The 11,768-nt window shown below is 31.3% G+C and overlaps 1 protein-coding gene across 1 annotated transcript; it reads left to right on the top strand.

Moving 5' to 3' along the window:
* The first annotated feature begins 288 nt into the window (after nt 1-288).
* LOC148271773 (general odorant-binding protein 56a-like) lies at nt 289-4,134 on the top strand. Its single transcript, XM_088240949.1, has 2 exons — nt 289-431; nt 3,656-4,134. Exons 1-2 carry the CDS (start codon nt 384-386, stop codon nt 4,013-4,015), a joined length of 408 nt encoding a protein of 135 aa, XP_088097075.1. The 5' UTR covers nt 289-383; the 3' UTR covers nt 4,016-4,134.
* Nucleotides 4,135-11,768: the final 7,634 nt, after the last annotated feature.

Below are 11,768 nucleotides of genomic sequence, written 5' to 3'. Positions count from 1 at the left end.
TACAAGGCCAGTGACGGATTCAAATCGGGAAAATAATAAAAAAGGAAGTCTTTGTTGTATCACAAAGTAAAAATAAATAAAATAAACGTTATTTAAATACACCAAAACATAAAACATTTATATTTGATTTGAATGTACTGACACGCGTCGTTATGTCAAAAGATAATTTAAGTAAGTTTGTTTTTTTCATTGTTAAATTGACTAGTCATGATAGTACCTTTAGATTCTAGATAATCTCTTGACCGGTTTTTTTTTTTGCAATAATGACATATGATGGATTGAAACTGGGTATAAAAAGCCAGAAGAATCTTCATAAGCCATCAGTTGTTTCTCTGTTATCCATCTGAATATTACTCCATACTTCAAGTCAAATCAATCAGAAAATGAATTTCTTATTATTCGCATGTATGGTGGCTGCCTTCGCCATTCCGGTAAGTCATTAAAAAATATATATCTGCACCTTAAAGCTGAAATGCTGGAAGTCGCATTTGGTAAATTGTCCAGAAAAGCGGTTTGAATTTGTAAAACTGTTTCAAATGTATTTCTCTCGAAGTAAAAACACAATTAATTGCTGTTTTTTGGATTTAAAGGCTTTTAATAAGAAAATTTAGGAAAAAAACATTTAAAATATGGACTATGAAATAACTATGGGGCTTAAATGTTTTTTTTTCTAACCGCCCGGCTCGCGCCCTAATTCCTCCTCGGACTTTAGTATAAAAAGAAATGTCGAATATTGAATGAAAAACAAAGTCTTTATAAAACTTTATTTAGGCAAAAACATTAAATTACGTGCCATTAATTAAAACAATAATTGTTTGTGAAAATAACAGGTAAATATAAATTGAATGACATGATAGCAATAAAACATTGATTGAAAGTAAACGGTATGTGAAAAAAAGCAAAGGTAAATAATTATATTAACGATAAAAGAAATGACATAATGGTTAAGTATGGTTGATTATGACAATAAGATATAATCTTGTGCTTAATTCCTCGCTTCGTCAGAGGTAGTTTTTTTATAAAAAATGTGGAATTTATTCGGTATCCACTGCTTTAATACCAGCAAACCGTTGACTTTTGTTGAAAGCATGAGTATTATTACTGCACTACTGGTGGTTTAGAACAAGCTTTTTCGGTAGTGGTATACCGGAGGACTCCAATGTTTTTATCATTCATAGCATCTGAATATATGAACAAAATGACTCTATAACTCAATTTTGCAAAGAATGTGACCTCCAGTCTTTTAGCTTTAAGGTAAAGATATGTATTCTATTATTTATTTAATTCAAATTATTTATTGACAATTCTTGATGGAATTCCATTGTAATAATGTAATAACTTATATTTACATAAACGTTATTAATTTAAAAAATACTTGGTACACTTCCACTTATTTATTTGACTCATTAGCGCTTTCACCCTCTAATGGGCATCTTCAGACTGGTGAATATTATACAGTGTAAGGTAGAAGTGTAAAATTATCCTTACACTGTATAATATTCACCAGTTTGAAGATGCCCATTAGAGGGTGAAAACGCTAATTGGTCAAATAAATAAGTAGAATTGTACCAAATATTTTTTCAATTAATAACTTATGTGTAAATATAAGTTATTACATCATTATTATTTATTTGTTTTATTTAATATTAAAAACAAAACACTTAAACTTTAAACAATACAGACTTAAAATCAAACATGATTTAAAATACTTTTTTTAATCGAACAAACCTAGGCTGCAAGACATTATTTATTTTCCATTTATCTTTGAATTATCATCATCATTCCCGTCAGTGAGATGATCCGTCTGGCGCTTTAGGTACCAGTCCAGGGATTCTGAAATATTCTAGTGTCAAAACACCTTTTTAAATAAATATTTCATTTCAACTATGTCGGGAGTCGAATCCGAGACCTCTTGCATGGTAGGCAAACGCGCTGACTATTGCTGACAGAGGCTGACATAAAACTTTGAATAATGAAGGTAATATTCTCAGATAGAAACGATGACAGAAAATGAAATAATGGAGTAATCCAACACAGCACATTTAAGACTTTTAATTTACTAACATGTGAATTTAAAAAATACTTACATGCATATTTTTTTATAAAATTAAAACTGTTAAATAGTTAAAAGTCATTCATTACAGGTTCGAAACTCGCACTACCATGACTAAATGCTCATTTTCTAATGCCGGTTTTTTACAGTTCATTGAAAGTGGCCATAAAAATAAAATAAAATATTTAGGTAGGGTAAGAATGGGTATTGCCAGTCATTTGAGGAGAAATGTCACAAATCAGCTATTAATCTATTTGTTAATTAAACTTTGTACTAATTATAATTTCGGTATTCTTCTAACCTAATCACAATCATTGAGATCAATACGTTATACGATTATGGCATAATCATTTTTTTTTTAAATGACCGTATTTAACACCATGGCAGGTAATACCGGTCACTAGGTTGGTAATATCGGTCAAACTTTGTTCAGATATAAGTCGCAAATATAACCCTCGGGAGAGTCATACCCGGACAGCATGAGTTCTTGCCAGTCAATTCAAGAGTTTCATTAAAATTATGCTTAGTAATGTTATTTTTTTATAGCATATTTATAGGTCAATTTTTCTAATCTGAAACGAAGTGTAGCTTTACAATATTTTAATTAGGAACTTAACCTGGGAAGCCATTTTATCTTCTGTTTCTCTCGTAAAGACTGGATGTCTTCCCGCTGTGAGCTTACGTGAGTACGCCATTAGATCGAGTTACTTTTCTAATCGGTTTCTTTTCATTCACTAGTTTAAAAGCTTTATGTGACTGATCTTGGCTACATGATGCCTTTGAACGTGGCCTGTTTTGTGTTTTAGACATTCTGAAATACTAAATTAAAATTAAAATGAGCCAAAAAACTAACTACGTACTAATTTTACGGCTGAAATATTTCTGTAAAAACATTTTTAGGTTAAAAATCTGTTGAGACAAGTTCAAAATCAAAGAATACTTGAAATGTTTGATAATTAGACTGGAATAATTATAACTAACAATGTAAGAAACGTAGTAAAACAAACGCTCATCTCTTTTTGTCTGATGATGAAAATTTACATCAATTTGGCGTGAAAACAATTGACGCACATTCATCCCAAACGTGTGCTGAGAACTGAGCGGCAGTCGGTGCAGCGGCACGAGATATAGTTACGCCACCCGTTTTATATGTGTGCGTGCGCGGTAACGTAGTAATATGAGTGATATTGTTATGACCGGTATTACCTCCTGACCGGCATTATCCGGTTTTACCCTAATTTCATGATTTTTTCGCAGTTTAACGAATATTAGGTCTCCGTCGTATATTAAGATACTATCCGTTATCCTGCAGGATAGTAACATTATGCAGGACAGGCCGGATTCCAGATAAATACCGGGTATCCATTTCATCTCTAAAAATATTACTTCAACTCTCCAATCCTTAGATTACAGCGACTCGCCACTAACTAGAGCCATCGGCATATAACATTTTCAACGCTCATATGGTGACCACGGTGTAAAAATATACAACAATTTATTTTTATTATTCTTTCTCAAAAATGTACACCCTCTGTTTCAACAAATTTAGGCAAAGTTATTACTTCATATACAAATGGTATAGAACGATATTTTCTATTTTAGGCATCCCAGGCAGAAACCCGAAAAGAGATCCTTAAAAAGCACCACAACGAGTGCTTGAAAGAAGTTAAGGTAGATGAAGCTTTGGTAAACAAAATTCGCGAAGATAAAGACTTCTCTAACAGTGACGAAGGCGTTAAGAAGTTCATCCATTGTATGTTTACCAAGAGTGGCCTCCTCTCTTCCGATGGAAAGTTCCTGAAGGATGTGTACCTCTCCAAACTGGAACCTGAAGATGATAAAGTTAAGATTGAAGAGGCTCTGGATGCCTGTATCGGTGTTCAGGGAGCCAACGATCACGAATATGCATTCCTCGTATCCAAGTGTTATCACGAGAAGAGGCCGAATGCTCCGATGTACTGAAAAAGTTGCTTGATTCATTGAATAATTTTATGACACCATTAGGCTTTTAACATGAATATTTGTTGAATATAATGTTATTCATTACTTTTCAATTAAAATTATTATAACAACTTTGCCTACATTGATTTATTTATTTAAACTTGGTGTACAATAACATACCGATGGAAGAAAGGTTAAATGAACTGATGGTGCACGAAGTGAATTTTTCAGGAGAGACGGCCAAAGATAAAAAAAAAGAAAATGTAAGTTACCCTTTTAATCGGTTATTAAAAATTAAAAATTTAATTAGAAGTTTCATTTCACCAAAAACTAATTTGAGTTTGATCAAACCTTCACATTTCCGCGAGCCTGACTGGATCAAAACGTTCCATGGATTGCGGATGGCCAATTTGATCAGATCCAAGATCTACTCACTGTCCAGAGTCCGTGCTATCTTCCAATAATTTAATCAGAGTTTTATAATAAACTTTACTATTGACCAGTTTTCGACTTGACGATAATCTCTTGACCAGTTTTTTGGGCAATAATTACATGTATTGTGATGGAATGAAATATGGTACAAAAAACCTGGAGAATATTTATGAGCCATTAGTCATTCCACTGTCATCCTTTTGAATATTACTACATACTTCAAATCAAATAAAAAAAAAAATAGAAAAGGCCGTAGAAAAAACTTTAATCTCGCGTATTTTGTACGTAAATACACGAGATAAAAGTACGACCACGAGAGTGGTTCAGAATAATACCGCAGGAGTGCTATTCTGAATCTTCTCCCTCCCCAAGAGAGTGATTGATTCGGACATTTTTATTTTTCCATTCGTTTAAACTTTACATTATATCTCGCAACACTGATGATTAAACGTCAAATAAAATGTTTCAATTAGAACATTATTGCGACCAGCATTGCCCAAAACACTCAATTAGGTTGAATTGACCAAACCGTATAAGTTTTTTTCCGTTTTTTAAACAGTTTAATACATCAACTGACGTTTAGTCATAAGTAGGACCATATATGAAGCAAAGTGTCGTCGCATTCAACATATAAAAAACCCTAATGAACGACTCTCCAGGGGGTAGAGAAGATTTAGAATACCACCCCAGAATCCTGAACGATTGTTTTCGACTCAACGGTTAATCTCGATAGAAATCCTGAAAAGGGAAATCGTAAATCGTGTGCGTATTCGACAACCATACTTGAGGTCCCGGGTTCGATTCCTGGGAAGGACGACATGAAATATTTGTTTCTAATGTGGTTTTACATAGCAATATTTTATTGTGAGGGAGACAAGTTCCTACTTCTAATTTATTTCAGACTAATAACTTTGAAATAAGGGTGTTAATTGCATGATTACCTTTGTAATAAATATTTTGTTGACACGTAAAAGGGGCGTCGGTAGTCTTTATTTAGTCAGTAATATTTCAAAATAAGTCATATATCACAAGAGCTGGAAATAATATCACTGTCAATATTCCTCCCTTTGACACAACATTTGGACGAAGGTGCAAGGATTATTTTTCTGTCAAATTATTTCATATGCTTTCGCATAAAATTACGCTAACTAATAATAAACAATATTTTAAAAGAGAAATCAAAATCTGGCTGAAGAAAATTAGGATAAAAGTCCTCCTCAGAACAGCTTGCCCTAATGAGAAGGACTCTTAAATTTCCTTAAATATAAAATATTTTATAAAGTTTTTAAAAAAAAAAAATTTAAAGATAATAATCTAAATTTATGTTGTTAAATTTGTATAAAAATGCGTAATGGTAACGGTTTTTTGTAATGTGATTATCTAAGTGTTAACAAACGTTGTATCCGTTTTTTTCCTAATTTAAAAATGAGTACCAAAGTTTTAAAAAACCATAAAGGTTAAGGCGCTTTTTTTAAACAATTTTGTTTTTAAAGTTATGTATGAAAACATGTTTCCATTTCAATTTTGAAAACACATATTTTTACCGGTATTCATAAAAGGTATGCGCTATTTCCTTATTTTAAACCAACATTTTACCGGTATTCATAGTAGATATGTAATATTTTCTTATTTTTAACCAAAATTTTACCTGTATTCATAGTAGGTATGTGATATTTCCTTATTCTAAACCAAAAATTTAAAAAAGATGCACTTACACGAACTACAATCAAACAGGACACAGCAAATACAAAAATGATCGACTTCATTTTTTAGATAAAGTAGACAAAGAAAAACAAACGTATGCTTAGCCTGAAACCAGGTAAGAATAATATGTCCACCAGGAACCTAACTCCTTATAAAGGAAGACAGACATTGTGCCAGTAGGTATATTATCCCGATTCCAAAGAAAATATGGGAAATTGGGGACAAAAGCAACGGTAAACGAAATATTTTAATGTTTCTTAAAAAATGTATTGCTGATCATCAGAACATTGTTGACAAACTGCAGGAAAACTACGCAGGTCTGGGTGTTATACTACCAAAAAGACTCTGATTTTGTGCAACGAATTCTGATTAGTCTATTTATATGGGTGGAGGATCGAGAAAGTTGACAGCTTTGAATACTTCACATAACTGAGAATGGTAGCGTGCACAAAAAGTTCGTAACCTTTCTTAAATTGCTGGAGCAACCTTTAACACCATGCGTGCGCTCTGAGAATTTGAGTCTATACTCAGTTAAAACGAAATGTTGATTATTTCACTCTTGTATGTACATTTACAATGCCAGTACTCCTATATAGATGCGAATCCTAGCACATTACCAAAACTTAAAACACCAAATTTCCAAGTTTCAAAAGTAAGTGCTTAAGGGGAATATTAAATATAAGTTGGTTACTACCTAACATTAAAATCTGAGAACGAACGCAGCAGCTTAACATTCACCATTTTGCCTTTGTTTGAACATCCACGTTTTTTCAATTCTTCCATTTGTTGATTTTAGTAAAATTAAATAGCTGAAACCTTTATTGCTATGAAGAGATTCATCTGACTGAATTACTTTACATACTAGGCAACGCCTGAAAACAATTTTTCTATTTATAAACTTCTTCTTGGACCAGTTGGTTTCATTACAATATTCCCTTATTTAAGGTATTCTCCATCCCTGTTGTAATGTTTTAATCTTAATGACTTCCGAGGGGGTGAAATCCAGTCTTTTGTCTACAAACATTTGGACAAACTAAAATATTGTAAAATAGAATATGTTCGTAATTTTTTTTTCTAAACATTTTCAATTACCGGTTACCGACGAAGATACTTTGAATTTTCATACAAATATACAAACTACAAATTTATTAATCAGATCAGATGGCAAATACCTTTCAGAATATAGAGTTCACGGCTGGTGCACTAAACCATTGTTCCAATGCGGATGTGAATCCTGGCACCTTACTTTAACATTGAAATTCTAAAACGGACGCAGCAGCCTTCCAAAACGAGCGCCTTGAGGATGCGGCGGTGAACCTGGCTTGGACACGTACTGCGCATTCCTTCTTCTTCTTTCTGTGCCATAAAACTAAATAACTACCGACGTGCTAATAAGCGAAGTGATAACAATTTCTCACCATTGTTGTTTATCATATTCGCGATCACAATGGAACATCCGTGAACACCTAATATTAAATGTCGAAATATTTACGTTTCCTACGAAATAATGAAAATTGAACCTCGGATTAAACAACGCCGTGGTCGACATTTGGCCGACATTATTTTTGAAACATAAAATATTATTGAACATGATATAAAAATATCCGTTTTATGTAAAATAAAATGTGTTTTGTATTAGTTCAAAGTTCATTAATTCAATTACTCTTATTAAATGGACCTTTACTTATCTACTCTGTTGTGTCAATCAATGTTTCAGAGTGCACAATAAAATTTTAGAAAAATTAATAAATTGTTTTTTTTTTACCTTGCATTTATTTTTTTTTACCTTACATAAATTACCTGGTCCATGAAGAAGTATAGAAATTGCAAAAATAACATTTTCAGGCGTTGCCGAGTATGTAGGTGAAATAATTCAATTAGATGAATCTCACCCGCATAAATAAAGGTTTCAGCTCTTTAACTTCACAAACATCAACAGATGAAAGAATTGAAGGAATATAGATGTTTAAATATAGTCAGAATGGTGAATGTTACACAGTGTGTAAAGTGGCCACTTAAACCAGCCATTGACAGGTCATAAGCCCCTTAGATGCCTAGACTTCTATATTACCTTCTCTTAAATGTTCTTCATCTCTGTTGTAGTATGTTAATATAAACAGCTCCCCAGGGAGTTGAATCCAGTCCTTGTCTACAAAAATTTGGACAAACTCAAAATATTGTATATAAATTTATATTTAAAAAAAAAGATTTTTCTACTTTTATATTACTTTATTTTAGCTAAACTGTTAGGATCAGGAAGGATATTCTAATGTGGGCCAATCAGGAACTTCTCAGCATTTGCTCATGTGGAGAGAAAACCACTTAAAACTCTTCAGGAGAAGCCGGGCCCGTTGACAGTTGTCAACAGGCCTTTCGTTTCACTAGAAGAGTGTTTGGCATTTTGTTCCCTATTTTTGTTTATTTTACCAATTGCTTGCACTATATTGATCATGTAAAAATATATTGTTATTCATTACTTTTAAATAAAAATAATTATTACAACTTAGCCTACATTTATTTATTTATATATGTACTTTACACAATACGTACAAATATTAATTTACATATGCACATTTATTTATTTATATACTCCTATGTAGCTTGAATTTTAGAACATGCTGTTTTAAATTTATATTGTTTATTTTTATATATGTGAATGCAAGTATCTGTGTGTTTTGTTCGATTCAAAATTATTATTTAAAGAGCACATTATTAAAATATCTAACAAAGCTGTTAAATTATTAGGATTTGTACTTAGAACCGGAAAAGATTTTAATAATATAAACACATTAAAATATCTTTACACATCTCTTGTTAGAAGCCAACTTGATTATAATTCTCCAATATGGTCACCTTATCAAATCACTTTCTCAGATTCTATTGAGAGAATTCAGAATAAATTTCTAAGATATATTTTTTATTTTTTTATTTTATTTTTGCACCACAACAGGCCAGGAGGCCCAATTACAGCGGTGAATTACATCACAGAACACCCAGGCTTGAGAAAAAACACATTTAATTTTTGTGTTCTCACCGGGAATCGAACCCGGAACCTTCCGTCTGTGAGTCAAGCGTCTTGACCACTACACCACGGAGGCCGCTATTAATTTTAAGATGGGTTTTTCTACTAATCAATTAAATTATAACAAAATTTTAGACTCTCTTAAATTAACTAAATTGCAAGAACGAAGAACATCGACCGATCTTATGACTTTATATAAAATAATAAATCAATGATTGATACCCCTGATCTACTGAAATTGATTTCATTCTATGTACCACCTAGATTAAGCAGAACATCTACATTATTTTATTGTCAAAATTCTCGAACGGTAGCTCAATATAACTCACCTATTGTTAGATTACAGAATACCGGGAATGAATATGCATCACATTTTGATATATTTAGTTTATCTCTGCCTAAATTAAAAAATAAAGTGACCAACATATTTTTATCAAAAAGAGCAAATCATCTTCAGAAGATTGGGTTGGAATAGTTATAATTTGATTGATTAATGTATTTTGTTATTGTATAATTTCTTTATAATATGTATGTATTTCAAGTAATTAATAATGTGTACAGTACGAGTATATTAATATTTCATACTCGATTTTTTTTATTTTTAATATTTTTATTTCTAAGCACTCTTTATACCACATATATGTAAATGGCAGAAATGCCGTATATAAATAAATAAATATATGCACATGTTTGTTGTGTATAGACATGTGTGTATGTATGTATGTATCAGTATGTATGTGTAATTTCGTTCATAAATTCGTGTTGTCACGTTAAACTGATTAAACTAGTTTACTCACGCACAGGCTATGCCTATGTGAGATTTTTTTCTTTCTTAACATTTTATTCTATTATTATTCACATGTACTGTGAACCTATGTAACTAAAAGATAAAAAAAATCAATAAATAAAAAAAAATATCTACAAAAAAACTCTAATTATCTTGTTATCACACATATGTCAGTGATTACTCGCAAATTAACATAATTATTACAACTTTGTCTCAATTGTTTTTTTTTTTATATATATGCTTGTTCCTTTATATTATGCTACTTATACGATATACATTTAAAAAAATAAAATCGATGGAAAAGAGGCCAAATTAACTTTTGCGCCATAAAGCGAATTTTGTAGGAGAGCAAAGAATCAAAGATTAAAAAAATATATATTTGGAATCGATTTCAAAACAATGTTGTTAAACATAAATATATAAACCTATTAGGGGTATGTAAGATAAATATAAAAACTGGTTTCAATGTAAATCTAAACGACAAATCCATTGATTTTATAAACGTCGTAAAAAAGTTTTTTAAGTATGAACGCCAAAATTTACTGATATAAATTGGTCATGACTTATACTTTATTTATTTTACTAGAAGGTATCAGTCGTCTCGACTATAGGTCGTCAACCTTTTGTTGTAAGAGGGTCAAATATTTTACGTGAGGATTAATGCGGGCTGCACTTAGGTCACATGACGTAATACTAGTTATTCCTTTATTACCTTTGGTACAAATATTTCAGATTTAAGAATAAAACGCTAGCCATATATTTTTAAAGCATTTATATGAACTGCATTTAAATTGCTTTTTTTTAAATATTGGCTTGCATTTTTGAGGTAGAGACGCGTAGTATTGGGTCTTAACGTGAATCTGATAACCAAAAACAGTGTTTGTTTATTTTAATAATTCAGAATCCAAAAAGTTTGATTGCAAATATGATATACGAGTATTTACTACCGAACATAGTAATTATTTGCTAAGCAAGCTTTTTTAACTTCTTGTGGTTTACAGAAGGCGAACTCCCATAGAAATTGGAACAAATTAAAGATCTTGGTATGATTTTGGAAGCGAGTTTCACGATTAAGTACCATATTACTAGCGTTGTAAATAAATCTAGTAGGATGCTTGGATTTATACTTCGAAATTCTAGATATTTCAATAATATTACTCCATATTGTATGATGCACCAGTCCGCAGTATACTAGAATACTGTTAAATTATTTGTGACTTTTCCGAATCGACCCACATCCTTGAAATAGAGAAGGTTTAGAAGCGATTTTTGCTATATTTGTATATTAAAGAAAATAATAATTATTTATTGCCTTATCCACCAATTTTTCTAGCAAGGATGCTGGATTACAACACTCTCGAATCTCGTCTTAAAAATTTTCTTAGTCTGATTTTTGGAATTATCCAAATATACTGGGAGAGATCAGTTTGTATGTTCCCAATAATTATACTTGAGTGAAATTTAATGGACTCTTTTATGTACGCCGAAGCCACACAAATTCAAGTCAGAATTCACCCATTAATACTACAATTTGCTTAATTAATACGGCTTCTGCATAAAATATAAACCTATTTTTCTTTACAGCAGCTATCTGCTTTCTATTCATTAAATTTGTATTGCAATCTGTTTCCTGTGATTATGATAATTGTAAAGAATTATTATTTACTAAGTATTTTGTTGCAGGGTAGCGTGTATAAATTAAAAGATTTCAACTTATATATTTTGTCTAAACTATATTTTGACAACTACAACGAATGAACACCGAACAGTACATTTTGAACCTAGCCGTGGAAGTTTGAACAATTTACTATTAAATATTATGAGTAACA

The sequence above is a fragment of the Micrasema longulum genome, unplaced genomic scaffold (genome assembly GCF_059751315.1).
Source record: "Micrasema longulum isolate JH-2025_06_02 unplaced genomic scaffold, ASM5975131v1 h1tg002658l, whole genome shotgun sequence".
NCBI lineage: Eukaryota > Metazoa > Arthropoda > Insecta > Trichoptera > Brachycentridae > Micrasema > Micrasema longulum.
The sequence above is the reverse complement of the archived record's forward strand: the minus strand, read 5'-3'. Positions and strand labels throughout refer to the sequence as shown.

What these genes read in the sequence shown, in the direction of transcription:
- LOC148271773 (XM_088240949.1), top strand. Translation starts at nt 384, where the DNA reads ATGAATTTCTTATTATTCGCATGTATGGTGGCTGCCTTCGCCATTCCG. An exon ending in TGGCTGCCTTCGCCATTCCG is followed by an intron (nt 432 to 3,655) that starts GTAAGTCATTAA and finishes TTTCTATTTTAG; the next exon opens with GCATCCCAGGCAGAAACCCG.